Source organism: Phyllostomus hastatus, unplaced genomic scaffold (genome assembly GCF_019186645.2).
Source record: "Phyllostomus hastatus isolate PE091 unplaced genomic scaffold, TTU_PhHast_1.1 phas_contig_17, whole genome shotgun sequence".
Lineage (NCBI taxonomy): Eukaryota > Metazoa > Chordata > Mammalia > Chiroptera > Phyllostomidae > Phyllostomus > Phyllostomus hastatus.
The window spans coordinates 33,360,210-33,381,916 of record NW_025333664.1 but is presented as its reverse complement, the minus strand read 5'-3'; the positions used below and the strand labels follow the sequence as shown (position 1 = coordinate 33,381,916).

General features: G+C 36.5%; 1 protein-coding gene across 7 annotated transcripts in view; it reads left to right on the top strand.

Annotated features, from left to right (window-relative positions):
• The window catches only part of TASP1 (taspase 1), a 295,111-nt gene that overhangs the window by 42,591 nt on the left and 230,813 nt on the right, over nucleotides 1-21,707 (top strand). For all 7 annotated transcript variants that reach the window (XR_006785060.1, XM_045833625.1, XM_045833624.1 and 4 more), the window contains 2 exons: nucleotides 7,599-7,719; nucleotides 20,374-20,458. Coding sequence is in view for 6 of the 7 variants with exons in the window: in XM_045833625.1 (XP_045689581.1) it covers nucleotides 7,599-7,719; nucleotides 20,374-20,458 (206 nt within the window). In the remaining variant the exon portion in view is untranslated. The remainder of the gene's footprint in view (nucleotides 1-7,598; nucleotides 7,720-20,373; nucleotides 20,459-21,707) is intronic.

Below are 21,707 nucleotides of genomic sequence, written 5' to 3'. Positions count from 1 at the left end.
ACAATACAATTATGATGTATAAAATATTTTAATCACCCCCCAAATTCCCTCATATACCTATCTATAGTTGATTCCCTTCTCTTACTGGTCCCTGACAACCACTCTACTTTTTATCATAATTTAGCCTTTTCTTGATTTTGGTACAAATGGAATCATGCAATATGTGGTGTTTTGTGACTGGCTTCTTTCACATAGCATAATGATTTTGAAATTTATCCATATTGTTGGGTATATTAGGAGTGTGTTCCTTTAGTTCTGAATAGTAGTTCATTGTATTGTTATATCACAATTTGTTTATTTACCAGTTAATGGGCATTTGGATTGTTTCCAATTTTTGGCTATTCTGGTTAAAGCTGATATGAACATTTGAATACAGGTCTTCATGAGGACATATGCTTTAGTTTTTCTTGAATAAGTACTTAGGAGTAAAATAAGTGCATGCTTAACTTTAAGGAAAAAACTATTTGACATTTTCATTCTCATCATCAGTTTAGGTTGCAGTTCCTTCACATTCTTGACAATGCACAGTATTGTTTTTTTTAAATTTCAGCCATTTTAGTGGATATGTAGTAGTATCTTGTAGTTGTAATTTGCATATCCTTAATGACTAATGATATTATGCACCTTTTCTTGTGTTATTTGCAATCTGTACATAGAATTGCCCATTGAAAACTTTAGATTGTTTGTCTTAATGAATTTATGAATTTTTTTAAAAAATATATTCTGTATACAAGTTCTTTATCTTTATGTTTTGTTAAATTTTTCTCCTAGGCTGAGGCTTGATTTGTTTTTTAAGTAAACTCTTTATTTTAGAACAGTTTTAGATTTACAGAAAAATTGAGAAGATAGCACAGAGAATTTCCATATACTCAACACCTGATTATTTACCCATTATTAACATTTTAAATTAGTATGTACATTTTCACAATTCATGAATGTATGTTGATACAGTATTATTAAATAAAGTCATTTAATAATGAATCACACCAACCAGGGCTGTTCCAAAGTGTTTTTCATCTTAGATTATTATATTTTTCATTTCTAGAAGTTCACTTTATTTTTTTAATCCTTCCTATTCTTTCCTCCTTATCCTTATGACTATGTAGAGTATGTTTATATGAAAACTATTTTAACATTGTTAGCTAACATTAGAATTGTTTGCAGATTCTATCATCTCATATTTCTGGGTCTGTTTTCATTGTTCGATTATTCTGGTTATGGGCCATATTTTTCTGATTTTTGCATGTCTGGTCATCTTTGGTTTTATACTAAATGTTATGAATCTTAACAGTTTTTGGAGTTAGATACTATAGTAGTATTTCTTCAAATATTGTAGGACTTTGTTTTGGGACAATGTTGTTAGTTTAAATCAGTACAGCCCTTTTGAGGCTTGCTTTAAAACCTTGTGAGTGTGGGTCCACAGTAGCCGCCTTTCTAGGGATAATTTGGCCCAACTCTTGAGACATTACTTGCTAAGACTTTTCCTGATATCCTCATTCTGGTTGATGGGACCATCACCTAGTTACACCTCTGTATGAGCTCTAGAAATTGTTCAACTTATTAAAGTTTTGTAGAAGTTCTTTTTGGCCTTGATATTTACTTTATAAGTATAATACATATTTAAAAGACTAAGGGTCTCAGGAGCTCTCACCATTCAGCTTTCTCTTGTTTGTACCCTGTACTGCATATAGCCTTCCTGGCCTAGAAGAACATAGGCTCTTTTCTGAGTTCCTCTTTCCCGTGTTATGGCCTGGAAAGTATCTCTAGGACTTAAGTTGAGGTGCCTGGTTAGTGTCTCTTCTCTCAGGATAAGAGTCCTGTGCTAGTTATTTAATAACGTCTGTTTGTCACATCTACTTGTATTTTGTCTGATATTTTAGTTAGGAGAGCAAATATGATCCCTGTTATGCTTTTATTGTGAGAAGCAGTTTAGTAGACACACTTTTGAAGTTAGAAGTATATTTTGAAGTAGGAGAAATATTTTTGAAAAAATGTTCCTAAGATATCCTTCCATTTTCTTACATATTTTTTTTTAAAATGTCAAATTTAAACCATCACACAAGAACTATTTTCAGAATAACTTTGTTTAGTTTGTGGTTTCTAATTGGATATTACATGGAATTTAATTTTGTAGAGCTGATTAGCTGATATATCCTATTTCAAAGATTGTTAAGATAGTATACATAGTGTGAGCTTGTCTGTATTTTGGGATTTTTAAATATGAATGCTTTACATTTCTCTCATATTTCAACTCCTTTATCACATACTTTGAAGATATATGTGATAAGGTAAGGGAAGTTATAGAGATATAGTTAAAAAACCTTTGTAATATGGTGGTAATATACTTTGCTTATAGTCTCTTTGTTATGTGCTGTAAAGACTTTTGATCTGGACTTTTATACTTTTCAAAATATGAAATAATTCAGGCAAGAATTCAGCTTCTTCTGTTTTAAACTATAATCTTTATTTTATTTTATTTATTTATTTCTAGAGGGGAGGGAGGGAGAAAGGGAGAGAAACATTCACTGTGTGAGAGAAATATTGTCTGGTTGTGCCTCACACGTCCCCTGACTGCAACCCAGGCATGTGCTCTGACTGGGAGTGGAACTGGAGATCTTTCTCCATGTGGGATGATGCCCAACCAACTGAGCCACACTGGTCAGAGCCATGATCTTTTCTTTAGTTGTGTTCTCTTTCCTAGGGTTTAGAACTCATTGAGTTAGAAATAATTACTTGAAAGGCCTTATTCAGAATTACTATGCCTAATTATGCACACTCTTCCCTCTATCTTATAAAATGCCCTTTTTGCCCTGGCTGGTGTGGCTCAGTGGATTGAGTGCTGCCTTCGAACCAAAGGGTTGCCAGTTTGATTCCCAGTCAGGGCACATGCTTGGGTTGCAGGTCCAGTCTGCAGTAGGGGATGTGTGAGAGGCAACCACACACTGATGTTTCTCTTCCTCCCTTTCTCTCTCCCTTCTCTTCTCTCTAAAAATAAAATAAATAAAATCTTTAAAAAAAAACCCATCTTAAAAAAATGCCTTTTCTTACTAATGGTTTTATTGGTCTCTGACGTTTGAAAGTTTTGATCTTTTCCTCTTGTCTTCTATTCTCACTACTGTCATTCCATACCATGTATCCTCCCATTCTTTATCATACAATATATGAATGTCAGTTTATGTTTTCTTGACCAATGTACTCATTTTGTCTTTCTCTTAAACAGAAAGCTTTACTGGCTTCTCATTGTTTTTCCAATTAACTACAGATTCTCATTGTTTTTCCAATTAACTACAGATTGCCCTATGCAATCTCCATATTTGTCTCCAACCAACCATTTTTGCTGAATGTATCTTCTGTGGCTCTTACACTTTCCATTGCTTATGTGTTGCTCATGTCATTTCCATCAAATGGAATTTTCTTGCCTCCTGGCTAGTCTTTGCTTTTCAACATCCTTCAGAAATCCTGCTATGTTAACTTCTCCATCTTATAGTGAATGATTGCCTTTTGAGTGCTCAAAATGTTGATCATTTGTATCATTCATTTTCTATTTAATGATGTAGCCTGTGGTCTTATTTTTAAAATTCTGTGGACAATTACATTGTCTAACTGCATGAAGACAAAAGCTCTGTTTCAACTCCCTCACCCCTTTGCTCAAGGTATAGGTGCATTTTAGGAAGGTTTTAATGTCAGTTTTTCTTGCATTTGGCAGAAATTCACAAAACTGGGGACATTTGTAGATGATTTGGGGCATTTGGTGATACTTAGGTTGATCCAAATTGCTTGGGTTTCCTAAGTAATATTGGTCTTACTTTAGAACAGTTAATTTTCTGGGTTGATTCAGCTATCTGGAATGTGAGGTGGAGTTGTTTATATTTTACGGCCATTGGTTGTTTTGGAGTAGGCCCTTCATCTATTCAATGACACTTTAAGATATGCAATTTGATCTCTTTTCCCTCCCCTTCTCTTTTTAAAAAAATGAAGTTTCTCCCTGGCTGGTGTGGCTCAGTGAGTTTAGCGCTGGCCTGGGAACCAAAAGGTTGCCAGTTCAATTCCCATTCAGGGCACACGTCTGGGGTGTGGTCAGGTCCTCAGTTGGGGAAGTACAAGAAGCAACCTATTGATTTTTCTCTCATATACCAGTGTTTCTTTCCCTCTCTCCCTCCCTTCCCATCTCCCTAAATAAATAAATAAAACCTTGAGAAATAAAAAGTTTTTAGGACTTTGTCCCCATGACATTTATTTTTATTGTAAGGTTTTGTATTATTAGCTTTTTCACATATTCTCTTGTTGGAAGTCATGTATGATACATTCCTCATGTAACAAGACTAGTGGTATATACTTTTTAAAACTTTACTCACTGTATTAGGAAAACATGGTACTATGTGTGTGTTTTGCCTTTTAAAAAAAAATTCAAATACATCTGCTTCCAGGCCTTTATGTTCTGTGTGTACCTTATTTACAAGTTATTTTTCCTTTATATCTTTTTTAAATTGTATTTTTTCTATTGCCATTTAGTCCTCTTATATCCCCTTTCCTCTTTATATAGTTTTTAAAAGATATAATTCATGTCATAAAATTCCCCCTTTTATGGTATACAGTTTACTGGTTTTTGGTACATTTATGAAGTTCTGCAGTCATCACCACCATCTAGTTTTAGTTTCTTTTATCAACCAGAAAAGAAATGCAGTAACCATTAGCTATCACTCCACTTTGCCTCTTTTCCCAGCTTCTGGCAATCACTCTGTCTGCTTTATGGATGTGTGTATTCTCTACATTTTATGTAAGCAGGATCCTCTAAAATGTGGACTTTTGTGACTGGCTTTTAAAAAAATTTACCATAATTTTTTGAAGGTTCATCCATATTGTGCTACATATCAATATTTTATTAGTTTTTATTGTAATTAATACTACATTATATAAATATACCATATTTTATTTATTCACTCATCAGTTGATGAACATTTGAGTTATTCACAGTAATGCTGAAATATGAGTATTGAATATTCACGTACAGGTTTTGTGTAGACAAGTTATAATCTCTTGGATATATACCTAGAAGTAGAATTGATGGGTCAAATGATAACTCTATTTAACTTTAAAAAAATGTTTTTTAAAAAGATTTTATTCATTTATTTTCAGAGAGAGGGGAAGAGAGGGAGAAAGAAAGGGAAAGAAACATCAGTATGAGAGAAAAACGTCGTGCCTCCAACCAGGGACCTGGCCTGCAACTCAGGCATGTGCCCTGACTGGGAATCAACTAGTGACATTTCACTTCACAGGCCAGCAGTGGCCAGCGCTCAATCTACTGAGCCACACCTGCCAGAGCTTTGTTTAACTTTTTGAGGAATTTATATATGTTTTCCAAAGTGGCTATACCTTTTTACATTCCCACCAGCAATGTATGAGGGTTCTAATTTCTTCATATCCTTGCCAACACATCTCTCCTTCTGATTCTTTTTGATATTGTAAGTAGAATTGTGGATGTGAAGTAGTATTTTATTGTAGTTCAATTTGCGCTTTGCTGATGACTGATATTGACAAGCATCTTTTTAGGTGCTTATTGGCTATATACATAGCTTATTTGAGGAGATGTTTGTTTATATCTTTTGCCCTTTTAAAAATTCTGTTATTTTATTTTAGAGTTGCAGAATTTTTAAATATCTCTTGGATACAAATCTCTTATGAGATAAATGATTTGGAGTTTTTTCCCATTCTGTGAGTTTTTTCCTACCCTTTTTAATGGTGTATTTTGTAACATAAGGTTTTAATTTTGGTACAGTCCAATTTACTAAAAAATTTTCCTGGTTGCTTGTGCTTTTGGTGCCATATTTAAGAAAGCATTGTATAATACAAGGTCATGAACATTTGCCCCCTCCCTTTTAAAATATTTTATTTATTTGTTTTTAGAGAGAGGGAAAGGGAAGGAGAAAGAGGGGGAAAACATCAACATGTGGTTGCCTCTCACGTACCCACTCCTGAGGATCTGACTCTCCACCCAGGCATGTGCCCTGACTGGGAATCAAACCAGCCACCCTTTGGTTCTTAGGCCAGCACTCAGTCCACTGAGCTACACCAGCTACGGCTGCCCCTTGGTTTTCTTTGAAGGATTTTATAGTTTTAGCTATTACATTTAGGTCTTTGATCCCTCAAAGTTAATTTTTTATATATGGTATGAGATAATCTAAATTCATTCTCTTGTTTATGGATATCTAGTTGTCCTAGCAACATTTACAGAAAAGACTGTCCTTCCTTTATTGAATTGTTTTGACATCCTTGTTGAATTGAACATAATTTGGAAGGCTTATATATCTGGACTCTTAATTCTGTTTCATTGATCTATCTGTTTATCCTTAGTGATATGTCTAGATCACACTGTCTTGATTACTGTAGTTATGTAGTAAGTTGTAAAACCTAGATAGGTGTGAGCCCTACAGTTTTGTTTTTCTTCTCAAGATCATGTTGTATATTCTGAATCCCTTACATTTCTGTATGAATTTTAGGAGTAGTTTGTCATTTTCTGCCAACAAAACAAAACAAAAAACAAAACACCACTGCTAGGATTTGACAAATGATTCTTTTGATTCAGAACAATTTGGGGGATATTGCATCTTGAAGATGGTAAGCCTTCTGACCTATGTACATGACTGTCCTTACATTTGTTTAGGTCTTAAAATTTTTTTAACTTGTGTAATTTTCAGCATATACATCTTACACTTTTTTGTTAAATACTTTTCGTAAGTATTCTTTTTGCTGTTATTGTAAGTAGAATTGTTTTCTTAATGTCATTTTTAGATTGTTTTGCTAGCATGTAGGTAAAAAATTGAGTTTTGTATGTTGATTTTGTATCTTGCATCCCTGTTGAACTGTTTATCGTTCTAGTTGTTTTTAGTGTTTTTTTTTTGTATACAATATCATGTCCTCTTCAAATAGAGATAACTTTACTTGTTTCTTTATAATGTAGGTGCCCTTTATTTGTTTTTCCTTGTTGTCCTGTCCAGATTTCCAGTATAATGGTGAATACGAGTGGTGAGAGTGAACATTGTTGTACTGTAATGTTCCTGAGCTCAGGGGAAAGCATTCAGTCTTTCACTATTCTACTGTCAGTGCTGAACTGTTTGTAGGTGCCTGTTATCATATTCAGATCCCTTTTCTTTCTATTTTGAACTTTATTTTTTCCTCACGAAAGCGTGTTGTATTTTATCAAATTTTTTGTTTTTTTCTCTCTGTTGACATGATCATGGTGTTTTGTTTTTTGGTCCTTTATTAACATGGTGAATTACATTGAATTTCAATTATTAAGCCAAACTTGCTTTCCTGGGATCCCTGCTTTTCATGGTGTATACTTCTTTTATGTTTTGTTGCATTTGGTCTGCTGGTATTTCCTTGAAGATTTTTTGCATCAATATTTATAAGATATATTGATTTGTAGGTTTTCTTCACTTATGATGTCTTTGTTTTGTTTGGCAATCATAGTAGTAATACTGTCATAATGAGTTTGGAAGTGTTCTATCCTTTTTAAGTTTATGGAACAGGTTATGAAGGATTAACATTAAATGTTTTTTAAGACTAAAGGTATATTAATTTTTGTTTTTATCTTTTAGGATTCTCCTTTTACAAATGCAGGAATGGGATCTAATCTAAATCTCTTGGGTGAAATTGAGTGTGATGCCAGCATAATGGATGGAAAATCCTTAAATTTTGGAGCTGTTGGAGCACTGAGTGGTATGTGGACATTATAACACACAGTCTCTATTCTTTAAAAAATTATGAATATTACTAAAGACTTATTCCAGTTTTTTTCCATTATTTTTGCTTGGAATAGTGCTGAAAACAAACATTTTCTTTCTTCAAGATTTTATTTATTTATTTATTTATTTATTTAGTAGAGTATATTTTATTGATTATGCTATTATAGTCTGCCCGGTTTTTACCCCTTTATCCTCCCTCTGCCCTGCACCCCTAACCCTCCAGCATCCTACCCCTTAGTTCATGTCCATGGGTTGTACATATAAGTTCTTTGAATTCTCTGTTTCCTCTACCATTTTGACCTCTCCCCATCTATTTTGTGCCTACCAATTATGCTTCTTATTCCCTATACCTTTTACTCCCTATTCTTCCCCTCCCCCTCCCCACTGAAAACCCTCCATGTGATGTCCATTTCTCTGATTCTGTTCCTGTTGTAGTTGTTTGCTTAGTTTTTGTTTTCATTGTTTTTCCTTTTTTTAGATTCATTTGTTGATGGTAGTCAGTTTGTTGTCATTTTACTGTTCATAGTTTTTGCTCTTCTTCAATTTCTTAGATAAGTCCCTTTAACATTTCATATAATAATGGCTTGGTGATGATGAACTCCTTTAACTTGACCTTATCTGGGAAGCATTTTATCTGCCCTCCCATTCCAAATGATAGCTTTGCTGGATAGAGTCATCTTGGATGTAGGTCCTTGCCTTTCATGACTTGGAATACTTCTTTCCAGCACCTTCTTGCCTGTGAGGTTTCTTTTGAGAAATCAGCTGATCGTCTTATGGGCACTCCTTTGTAGGTAACTGTCTCCTTTTCTCTTGTTGCTTTTAAGATTCTTTCTCTGTCTTTAATCTTGGGTAACTTAATGATGATGTACCTTGGTGTGTTCCTCTTTGGGTCCCGCTTCTTTGGGACTCTCTGGGCTTCCTGGACTTCCTGGAAGTCTATTTCTCTCACCAGATTGGTGAAGTTCTCCTTCATTATTTTTTCAAGTAAGTTTTCAATGTCTTGCTCTTTATCTTCTCCTTCTGGCACCTCTATGATTAGGATGTTGGAACATTTAAAGTTATCCAGGAGGTTCCTCAGCCTCTTCTCATTTTTTTGAATTCTTGTTTCTTCAGCTGTTCTAGTTGGATGTTTATTTCTTTTTTCGTTCCAAATCATTGATTTGAGTCCTGGTTTCCTTCCTGTTACTGTTGGTTCCCTGAATATTTTTGCTTTATTTCACTTTGGGTATCCTTCATTTGTTCCTTCATTTTGCACTCAAGCTCAATCAGTTCTGTGAGCATTTTGATTACCAGGGCTTTGAAGTCTGCGTCAGATATGTTGGTGATCTCCTCTTTCTCTCTTAGTTCTTTTTCTGGAGTTTTGCTCTGTTCTTTCATTTGGGCCATATTTCTTTGTTTTAGGGTATCTGTTAAGTTGTTAGGGGGTGGGGAATTAGGTATTCACCAGGGCAGGGTAACCCTCTTTGCTGCATTGCAACACTGTCTGTGGGGGAGGGGCCAGAGAGTGAACAGTGCAGCTTGCTTGTTGGTCTCTAGCCCCACTTTCCAACGAACCCTCGTGTGAGACTGGGAGTTTCTCACACTACAGCAACTGCCACTGTAGTCCACAGTCAGCTCTGAGTCTCAGTTTCCCATTCAGCCTGCATGGTCCACTGTCTTGCTGCGGGTTCTCTCTGTCCTCCCATCTTACCAGTCTGTTTGGTCTGGTTGACTGTTTCTTTAATTCCTTGGTTGTTGGAGTTCCATGCAGTTTGATTTTCTGGCACTTCTGGTTGTTTATTGATTTTAGATTGGTTGTTATCTTCCTTTTGGTTGTGCGAGGAAGCGAAAGGTTTCCACCTATGCCTCCATCTTGGCTAGAAATCTTTTACTTATTTGTGGAGGGAGGAGAAGGGAGGGAAACATCCATCATTTGTCTCTCCCACACCCCGCTGCTGGGGACCTGGCCTGCCTGACTGGGAGTCAAACCTGCAAACTTTTGGTTCACAGGGTGGTGCTCAATCCACTGAACCACACCAGCCAAGGCCATTTTTTTTTCTTTTACTGAATTTAAAACATGAAATTTTAGCTACAGCATGTCTTTGTTAGAGTTTGATCATTTTCTGTCTTTGTAAGGGATTGTAGACATTTAAAATGTGTTAGTGGATTTCCATTCAAGATGGTGGCATAGGCAGACATGGCTTGCCACTTTGCACAACTACATCAAAATTACAACTAAAATATACAACAACCATCACTCAGAACCACCAGAATTCAAGTTGAATAGAAGTGTGACAACTACAGAATTAAAGAAATACATCCATCCAGACTGTTAGGAGAGGATGCAGACACAGAACAGGCTGGTCTCTCACCCCTGTGTGGTGGTTAAAAATTCAGGAAGGATATCTCAGGAGTGAGAAGTCCCAGCCCCATACCAGGCCCCCACAGTCCAGGATTCCAGTGGCAGGAGGATAAGTTCCCACAACTTCTGGTTGCAAAAACCAGCAGGAATTGAGTCAGTGAAAGAAACTGCTGGAACCTCAAACAGTTCCTCTTAAAGAACCCACACATGGACATACCTGTGGGGGAGCTCTATCTGCAGGGTCCCCCTGGCTGCCCTGGCCGATGTGAATAAGTCTACCAAGACATGATTTGCTTGGGGAGAAAAGGTGGCAGATCTTTCAAAGGACAAGGGCCAGGAGCCTGTTCCTCAAAGGGCTTTTATTGGGTTTGATTTGCATAGGAATACAGGTAAATCTCATCAGTCACTGTCAGGCAGTAAGGATCAAAAAATAGATAACGTTCAAAGAACTGTGAGGGCTTATTCTGAGTCAGGGTCAGATAGCTAAAGGGCCATAAAACTTTGGAGAAACAAACTCATTCTATGCTTGGACCCTTAACATTTAAATTGAGGGCATTCTTAGCAAGGCAGGTTTCACAGGATAAAATGCATTCTTTTTTAGGCCTGATGTCACCCTGGGTAACTGCTCATTCCTGCCCAGGGTTGCACTGCCCTCCAGGCTTAAGTTAGACAAGGGAAGTAAGACAGCCAAGAGATTAGGAGACTTCTTGCAGACAGAATGAGGACTCAGGCTATATCAAAGCTGAAGGGTGAGGGTTCATCACCCCTCTTTTTTTTTATAGTCCTCTAGGTCCTTCCCTGAGAGTCCCTTCTCGACTGAGCCCTTCTTAAGTTGTCACTCCCTTGAGGAATCTTACCCATCATTGGCTAACCAGTCATCTGGCCAGGGCCAAGCAGGATGAAGTAAAAGGTGGCAGAGGCAGTGCCCCTACTGGGAAGATAAGCTTTGTCTCCTTAGTGGCTTATGGTCCCAAGATACTTTATCAGCCTTAGGTATGGGGTGTTACAGCTTCTGAAACCAGGCAGGGCTGTTCCCAACACATACCTTCTCAGAATGACTCCTTCTGAGCTCTAGCACCAGGGTAGCAGCTTGAAATGCATTAGTGGCATACAAGGAGAAACTGAAGTGTCTGGCATCAAGGCAAGCTGAGGCCATTGTCCCTTTTCTAAACCCCCCACCAATAGAGTGGGCAAGCTGGTGCCATATCTGAGACTCTGTCAACTTGGCTAATACTGTTAGACCTGCTTTGGGAGATCCCCAGAGATTCTGCCCCACCCAACTTACAGACCCACCCAAGCTGCTTTTCCATGTGAATGGATGGTCTTGGCTAATGCTTCACTATTTTTTAAATCCTCTCAAACAAGCAACAGCTGGCTTCAATGAGCCCCAGGTTCAGCACTGGCAGTTGCCAGCCTAATTCAAACCTTGGCTTCACCTGGGAATCTGCAAGCCCAGCACAAGTAGAAGCCATCTCAGACTGCTTTATAGCCCAGGCAGGGTGGTCCAAGGTAAAACACAAGTGGAGGCTGACTTGGCCTGCACCAGCCGGGAAACCCCAGGGCCAGCTCACCATTAGCTACAGACCACATTGGACCACCAGCACCCTGTCCCTATATAGCTCATATTCCACAGAGGGAGGATGTTGGTGGTCAGTGGTCAAAACCAGTCCTTGCCTCTGACTGGCCTGGGTAAATCCCTCCCATTGATCTGCTAGCAGCAACCAAGGCTCCACTATAAGAGGAGGGTGTATTCAGCCCACAGGAAGGGCATACTTTGATAGGAGAGGCTGTGCCACTGGTCACTAAAAGACCCCTACTACATTAGGCTACACTACCAAGATACAGAGTTAAAGCAGCTCTACCTAATATATAGAAACAAATATAGGGAGGCTGCCAAAACTAGGAGACAAAGAAATATGGCCCATTTGGAAGAAGAGATCGGAAATTCAGAAAAGGAACTAAACAAAATGGAGATAAGCAAACTAGGATGCAGAGTTCAAAACACTGGTTATAAGGATGCTCAAGAAACTTAATGAAGACCTCAACAGCATAAAGATGTTCCAGTCAGAAACAAAGGATATATCAGGTGAAACATAGAACAATTTACAGGGAAACAACAATAGAGAGAATGAGGCTGAGAATCAAATCAATGATTTGGAACATAGGAAACAAAAAACAACCATGCAGAACAACAAGAAGAAGAAAACAGAATCCAAAAAAATGAGGATAGTGTAAACAGCCTACTGGACAACTTCAAGCATTCCAACATTCACATCACAAGGGTCCCAAAAGAAGAGAAAGAGCAAGAAATTGGAAATCTATCTGAAAAAATAATGAAAGAAAACTTACCTAATATGGTAAAGGAAAGAGACATGCAAGTCTAGGAACACAGATGGTCCCAAACAAGATGGAAGCAAAGAGGCCCACCCTAAGACACATCATAATTAAAATGCTGAAAGTTAAAGATAAAGAGAAAATCTTAAAAGCAGCAAGAGAAAAGCTGACAATTACCTACAGGATAATTCCCATAAGATTGTCACTTAATGATATTCAGTACCCATTAATAATAAAAACCATTAGCAAACTAAGGTTAGAAGAAAAGTTCATTATGATAAAGAGCATTATGAAAATCCTACAACTAAGCAGCATACAGAATGAAATATATAAAGCTCTCCCTCTAAAATCAGGAACAAAGCAAAGATGTATACTATTATCACTTATATTCAACTTTGCCCAGGATGTCATAGCCATTATAATAATCCAAGAAAGAAATTTAAAAATTTAAACATTGTAAAGAAAAAAGCAAAACTGTTATGATTCATGGGCAATATAATTGTGTATATAGAAATTTGGGAAAGTTTCTTTCTCAAAGAAACGTTGCAGGTTAGAAAGGACTGGCAAGAAATATTCAAAGTCATGAAAAGCAGGCACCTACCGCCAAGATTGCTCTACCCAGCAAAGCTGCCATTTAGAATCAAAGGGCAGATTAAGAGCTTCCAGGCAAGATAAAGCTGAAAGAGTTCATCATCACCAAACCATTATTATATGAAATGTTGAAGGGACTTGTTTAAGAAAAAGAAGATCAAAACTATGAACATTAAAATGACAATAAATACTAACTCTCAATAACTGAATCTAAAAAACCAACTGAGGAAACAAGAAGAACAGAGACAAAATCATGGATCCAGAGAGTGTTTTGATGGTTGCCATATGGGAAGGGGGTGTTGGGGAATAGATGAAGAGATGTGGGGATTAAAAAGTACAAATACGAAGTTACAGAATAGCCTTGGGGCTATAAAGTACAGTGTAGGAAATGGAGTAGCCAAATAACTTACATGCATGACCTGTGGACATGAACAATGGTGTGGAGATTGCCTGAGGGAGTCAGGGTTGCTTGGTGGAGGGCGGCAAAGGGGGAAAATTCAGGACAACTGTAATGGCATAATCAAGAAAATATAATTTAAATAAATAAATAAAATGTGTTAGCATATTTTATAATTATTTGGAATAATTTATAATTATATGAAACAATATATTTTTATTGTTAAAAATTCAAATGACATATGCATACCTTGCGATTATTGTGGTTCTGTTCCAGACCACGTCAATATAGTGAATATCCCAGTGAAGTGAGTCACTTGAAATTTTTTTTTGTTTCTCAGTGCATATCAAAGTTAAAATAAATTCCCTTGGAATTTCTATATACACAATTATATTGCCTGTGAATCATAGCAGTTTTGCTTTTTTCTTTACAATGTTTAAATTTTTAAATTTCTTTCTTGGATTATACTGGCTATGACATCCAGGGCAAAGTTGAATATAAGTGATAATAGTATACATCTTTGCTTTGTTCCTGATTTTAGAGGGAGAGCTTTATATATTTCATTCTGTATGCTGCTTAGTTGTAGGATTTTCATAATGCTCTTTATCATAATGAACTTTTCTTCTAATCTTAGTTTGCTAATGGTTTTATTATCAATGGGTATTGAATATTATTAAGTATTTTATTGCATCTACTGAGATGAATTTTTCTCTTTTGTTAAATATGGTGAAATTTATGTTCCTTTCTTGGATAAAATCTTCTTGGTTATAAGTTTTTATTTTTCTATATGTTGCTTATGTTTAAGATTTTTGAACTCTATCTTTGCATAAAAGGTGGGCTTTAATTTTTCTTTCTTATAAAATTTTTTCAGGTTTTGGAATCATGGCATGACTGGCCTGATAAAATGAGCCGAGGATTTTTTTTCCTCTTGATATTTGGAAGAGTTTGTGTATGATTGGAATGACTTCCTTTTAACTGGAGGAATTTATTAGTTTTTCTAAATTAATGGAGTTTTTGTGGGAAGTTTTAAAACATCGGATTCAATTTCTTTTATAGTTATAAGGCTGTATTTTCTTTCTGTTTGTCTTTTTCAAGGAATTTGTCCTTCTCAGATGAGTATTCAAATGTATTTGGCTGAAGACTTTTTAGTTAGCTTTCAGTGATTTCTAGTTTTATTTCACTGTGGTTAGAGATCATGTGCTGTAAGATTCCAAGCCCTTAAAGCTTTTTGAGACTTGCTTTATGGCCCTGATTTTGGTGTGTTTTGATAAATGTTCCATATCAACTTCAAAGGAGAATGTATTTAGCATTTTTTGGGTGTGTGTGCTACATGTTAGTTATGTCTATTTGATTATTCATTTGTTGTGATATTCTGTATCTTTTATGATTTGTGTCATAGGTAGGGAAGAGTATTTCAATTAGTTTTATTTTCATTTATTATGAAATTTTATTGGTGTTCTATGATGTTTCCTATATTTCAAGGCCATTAACATTTTTCTATGAACTGTTTATACCTCTTGTGTGGCTTGCCTTTTAAAACTCTATTTATAATGTGCTCTATCATATTGGAATTTAAAATTTTTATTTGTCAGACTTACTACTTTCTCTTTTGTGGCTTTTATAATTTGCATTTCTTAAGGTTTCTCTCTTTTATACTTATAAATATGGTCACCCATATTTTCTTTTAATACATGTATAGTATATTTTTATTTAATTCTTGAAGTTATTGTTTATTTTTCTGAAATGATCAAAAAATTGTTCCTATATAATGTTTTGAGGAACAACAATAATAATTATCATTTACTGGAAAACTATTACAAACTATGCATTTTTCTCTGGTAGTTCATATATATTAAGTTATTTAGTTCTCCCAATAACATTATGAAGTCAGTGTTTTTCTTTCCTATTTTATAGGTGAAGAAACTGAGACACAGGAGAGATTTAGTAGTTTGTCCCAGAGTATTCGATCAGTCTGGGTTCAACTAGGAGACAGAAAGCACACAGTAATTTAAACAGGATTAGGTTAATATAAAGAATTATTAAACAGTGATAGGAGAGTGGTTACAAAAAGATGGAAAGAAAACTCAAAGTGTATCCTATGGCTGAAGGAGGATACCCAAGAGAGAGAAACTTGGAAGGGGTTTCGGACCTTGTTGTAGAAGGTATGGTTGCAGCCCACTGTCTGGCAGAGAAGTTGCTGGGGTACCCAGGCCATCCATAGTCACTGTGAGATCAGAAACAATCTTGCAGGGGGTGGGGTGGGGTGGGGTGGGGGTTAAGTGAGTTTAGCCTGTTAGGTGGGCACACAGATGTTAGGAAGCCATGGGAAGCAAACCTGTGAAGTACAGTATAATGATTGGGCTTTTGGCTCATTAGACAGTCAACTAGACAGGGCATTTCACCATGATGACTCTAAGGCTGAGGAGAAGATGTGGGAATCAGTGACTTGAGTTAGGTCGAGTCCTCTTTTTCCCTGGGGCTGTCAGGTGTGCTGCTGTGGCCTGAATTGGGAAATGGTGAAAACACGTGGTAGCTAGCACTGCAGAAAACTGCACCCTGCCGTCACTTAGCACTGGAGACTCCTATGTGGGCCAAATAGTGGTGCAAAACTGGTTCTCTCCAGGAGCCTGGATAGCAAGCCATCCTTTTCTCCTCAGTGTATCTCCAGTGCCCTCTACTGACAAAGTATATCAGTGTGCCAGCTGGCAAAGAAAACATTTAAAGGGCCCATATCCATTTTCACAGATCAAGCAACAAAGGGTGAATTTATAGTTGAGAACCACTTAATTGATAGCTGGTACGGTAATAAAACAGTCTGATTCCCAGCACTCGGTGTTCTTCCTACCTCTCATATATACCTTATTCTTGTCCTAGTTATTTAGAATACTATCTATATCATGTATTAGATATACAAATTCACATATGTCTATGTCTGAACTCTATTCAGCTGATATATTTGTATATTTTATACTCAAACTACACTCTTTTCTTTAGAATAGCTTTCAGTAAAAATGGTATCTCATGGGTGAATACCTCTTAATTTTTTCCAAAATTTTCTCTTCTTGATAAATTTGAGTTAACTTCTCATATATCATAGAAATCTTTTTGAAGTTTTGAATAGGTTTGAATTTATTAATTCGGCAATTATTAATATCTATAATAATGAATCATTTATACAGAAAGGGGTGAGCAATGGGACAAAAGGTGGGACAACTATAACTGAACAGCAATAAATTTTAAAATAAATAAATATATTTTAAGAGCTCAGAGATCTGAGCTTTCTCTTCCTTTGGTATTTCACATTTTTGTGTGACAGTTTTTGGTATTTAGCTAAATATATGTGGTCAGTTTTATTTTATGTCAATCTGTTAGTCTTCATTTTAGTTTTTACAGCCTCTTTATATCCCACTGCTGATTTTGTTTGTTTGTTTTGCATTAGTAGTGTCCTAAGAGGCATCCATAGGTTAGTGGTTAAGGGCATATTCTCTGGCACTTGCTGCCTCTGTTAAAACCTCAGCATTGGGATCTTGAACAGGTGACTTAACCCTCTGTGCAAATGTTTCCTCAGTAATGAGATAGGCTTCATACATATATTTCTGTGATAGAGTGAAGGGATCAATTAAATAATCTAATTAAATTTAAGGGATTGGTGCTGGGCCTGGCACTTATTAGATACTAAGCTGTCATTGTCATCAATGTCATATTTATCATTTTCATTGTCATCCAGATAATGTTTTCACACTAATACTTACTGCTCTGTTGTTCCTCTGTTTTCCTCCTGAAAACAGTGTGAACCATACTTTAGATTACAATCTTGTATATAGTATACTTGGTCTCTTCTACCCACTCTTGTCTGATTTCCAGGACTTCCTCTATATTCAGTCCCTCTTGCAGGTGAGATTTAAAATATTTGGTTGTTAATTTTTCAGCCAAGGTAAATTTGAAGCTGTTTGTTCTTATGTTTATTCTTTAAAGGAAACCGATGGTTTTGATTGCTGATGCCACTTTATTTTTTAATTTATTATGTGATTTTTTGATTAATTATGCTATTATAATTGTCCCAATTTCCCCCCTTTGTGCCTCTCCCTGCCCACCAGCATGCCACATTCCCTCTGGTGATTACGCCTCCTTTTGTTCATGTCCATGGGTCATGCATATAAATTCTTTGGCAACTCCAATGTCTATACTTTCTCTTAACATCCCCTGCCTATTCTGTATGAATTTGTGCTCCTTAATCCCTTCACCTTTCCCCCCATTCCCTCAGACCCCTTCCCCACTGACCACCATCCCAATGTCTCCATATCTTTAATTCTGTTTCTCTTCTGCTTGTTTGCTTAGTTGGTTTTTTAGACTCAGTTTTTGATAGTTATGTATTTATTGCCATTTTAATATTCATAGTTTTGATTTTTCTTAAACAAGTTCCCTCAACATTTCATATAATAATGGTTTGGTGATGGTGAACTCCTTCAGCTTTATCTTGTGTGGGAAGCTCTTTATCTGCCCTCTGATTCTCAATGATAGCTTTGCTTGGTAGAGCAATCTTGGCTGTAGCTCTGTGGTTTTGATGACTTTGAATATTTCTTGCCAATCCTTTCTAGCCTGCAAAGTTTCTTTGGAGAAATCAGCTGACAGACTTATGGGAACTCCTTTGTAGGTAATTACCTCTTCTTATCTTGCTGCTTTTAAGATTCTCTCTTTATCTTTAACCTTTGGCATTTTAATTATGATGTGTCTTGGAGTGGGCCTCTTTGTATCCATCCTCTTTGGGACTCTCTGTGCTTCCTGGACTTGCATGTCTCTTTCCTTCACACATAGGTAAGTTTTCTTTCATTATGTTTTCAGATAGTTTTCCAGTTTCTTGCTCTTTCTCTTCTCTTTCTGGCACACCTATGATGCAAATGTTGGAATTCTTGAAGTTGTCCAGTAGGCTGCTTACACTGTCCTTGCTTTATTGGATTCTTTTTCTTCTTGTTCTGCATGGTTATTTTTTGCTTCCTTATGTTCCAAATCATTGATTTGATTCTCAGCCTCATTCTCTCTATTGTTGTTTCCCTGTAAATTGTTTTTTTTTTATTTTTTTTTATTTCAATGAGTGTATCCTTTGTTTCTGACTGGATCTTTTTTATGCTGTTGAGGTCCTCATAAGTTTCTTGAGTATCTTTATAATGAGTGTTTTGAACTCAGCATCTGATTGATTGCTTATTTCATTTTGATTAGGTATTTTTCCTGAGTTTTGATCTGTTCTTTCATTTGGGCCATGTTTCTTTGTGTCCTCATTTTGGTAGCCTCCCTATGTTTGTTTCTATGTATTAGGTAGCGCTACATTGACTCCATGTCTTGGTAGTGTAGCCTAATGTAGTAGGGGTCTTTTAGTGTCCAGTGGCACAGCCTCTCCTATCAAGGTATGCCCTTCCTGGGGGCTGAACATGCCCCTCTTAAGTGGATCCTTGGTTGCTGCTGGCAGATCAATGGGAGGGATTTACCCAGGCTAGTCAGAGGCAAGGACTGGTTTTGAGTACTGACCACCAACATCCTCTCTCTTTGGAGGATCAGCTGTGCAGAGACAGGGTGTTGGTGCTCCAACACGGTCTGTAGCTGTGCACTGCATGGGCAAGCTCTGGTGTTTCCCAGGTTGTGCGGGGCAAGGTCAGTCCCCACCTTTGTTTTGACTGGGGCAACCCTGCCTGGGCTATAAAGCAGTCTGAGATGGTTTCTACTTGTGCTGGGCTTAGAGATTCCCAGGTGAAGGCTAGCTTTGAATCTAGGCTGGCTGCTGCTAATGTCACTTAGCATGGCACAGTGCCATGCCTGGAGTCACTTAGTGAGAGTGGCTGGAGACTCACTGAGGTGGGCTGTTGCTTGTTTGAGGGGATTTAGGAAGTAGTGAAATATGAGCCAAGACCAGGCATTCATATGGAAACGTCTCTGTTAACAGCTTGGGTGGGCCTGTAAATTAGGTGGGACAGAGTCTTTAGTGTGGGGTGAAATATGTTAACCAGACTGATGGAGTCTAAGATATGGCCTCTGCCAGCTGAGTCTGTGGTTCTGTGGGGGCATGGTTCAGAAAACGGACAGTGGCCTCTGTTTGCCTTTTTGTCTGGGTAAAAGCTGTACCCCGGCTCTCGCCTTAATGCCAGACCCTTCACTTCCTCCCTGTATGCCACTGGTACCTTTCAAGTTGCTACTTTGTTGCTGGAGCTCAGAAGGAATGAGTTTGTGTAAGACCATGTGTAGATCTTTTAAGAATAAATATTTAGGACTCTAGAAGTTTCTTCCACTGACTCAGTCTCTGCTGATTTTTGTCACCAGAAGTTTTGGGGTCTTATCTTCGGCACTGGAACCCTACACTGAGAGGCCTTTTGTGGGGCTGGGACTCTTCACTCCTGAAATATCCCTCCTAAACTTTTATTCATCAGATGTGGATTTGGGACCAGCTGTTCTGAATCTCTGCCCCTCTTAAGTCTGGATGGATGTGTTTTTTTTATTCTGTAGTTGTATGACTTCCATTCAACTTGATTTCTGACACCTTTGTGTGATGGTAGTTCAATATTTTAGTTGCAATTTTGATGTGGCTCTGTGAGGAGGTGAGCTGTGTTTACCTATACTGCCATCTTGATCAGAAGTCCTCTAATGCCACTTTTTTGTTCATTTTTCCATTCCATTCTGAAATCTATTAAAAAGGAATGCAATTTAAATATGTGTTATTTAAAATTCAGTCTTTAGTATATGTTGTAGCATATAACAAACATGAGAAGGTATGTTTTATATTTGTTCTTTTTTGCATTTACTAAGTGTTCATGTATTTGTTAATTTGATCTGTTCATGATAATTAAGAGTTTTCATTAGTATATAAAAGAAGAGTTTTCTAAGACATTTGAAAGTTGTTTCATTGAAATTGTGACAAAACTGACAGGGAAACTTGAAAAATTTTTTTGACTCCATTTTCTGCCAATTTTATTTTATAGGAATCAAGAACCCAGTCTCAGTTGCGAACAGACTCTTGTGTGAAGGGCAGAAGGGCAAGCTCTCAGCTGGCCGAATTCCTCCCTGGTAACCTCTATTCTGTCTCACTTTCTCTCATCTTTGATTTGTTTCATGCAATGTTGGAAGGCTATTTTTACCCACAGAAGTTTGATGCTGTCGTTATACATCAGCCTTACCTTGCCTTAGAGTTGAAGACTCACTTATTCTGTCATCTTGGAACAATTTGTATATTTGGTAGACCTCTGGATGGAATAGAATATTATGAATTAAAGCAGAAAAGAGATGAGAGTTAAGTTTTGCTTTTGCTGTTGATTATAGGGATGTTTTTGCTGTTACTAAGTATTCAACTGGGGTCTTTTTATTATGAAACTTTAAAAGCATCTTGTGTATTCCAGTTTGGAGTCTAAACTAATTTTTAATCTTGAGGAGTTGTTAAAATAAATATACTTAATTTTTCTCTTCTGCAGAAATACATCGTGGCACTAAGATTAATCAGATCACATCTTTTCTCCAGCATTAACATATACAACTTTCATTAAAAACACTTTGAACTTTTTCAAATATTTATAGAAGTAGAGACAACATTGTAAAGGGCCCTCATGAACCTGTCATCCAGCTCCAATAATTAAAAATGATTTTTTTCTTAATCCATTTTGTGCATCTCCTTTTTCTCCTAGTATTTTAAAGCAAATCCTTGATACCCTATTTTTCCCTCATAGTTTCATAAATTTGTCTGTTCACAAAACATAACCACCATCTTGTTAGCATGCCTAACGTTATTCACATATATGTCTCAGTGCTGGCTCATAATCAGTCTTTGTTCAGTACACCTGGCTGTGAAGGTTACATTAATGTTCTGTGTTGAAATTTATAACAAAACAGTACTATAGGAATCACTTTATTTTACTTATAATTTGAAGTCATAGAAAATAAATTAATATAGTTTTGAAAAATCTTGAATCCTTTTACCTAAATAAATTAAAGTTATCCTTTTAATCATATTCTTAAGTGTTTAATTGTGGTACTAGAAGTGTTGATTATAAAAAATTTTCAAAGAAATATTAATTTTTAATATTCTTGTTCAATAAAGCAAGGGTATGGAAAAGCAAATATGACTAAGATAATTTCTAGTAAGTGTTTATTTCCACAGTGTTAAGTAGCATAAAAAATAAGGAAAAGATAACCCAAAATTCTAAAAATTTATAAAGGATACAAATAGATAATTCATAGAAAAGAAAATATTGATGGTGTATAAATACACAAAAAGGTGCCCACTCATATTAATCAAAGAAGTGTGAATTAAAATGAGATAATA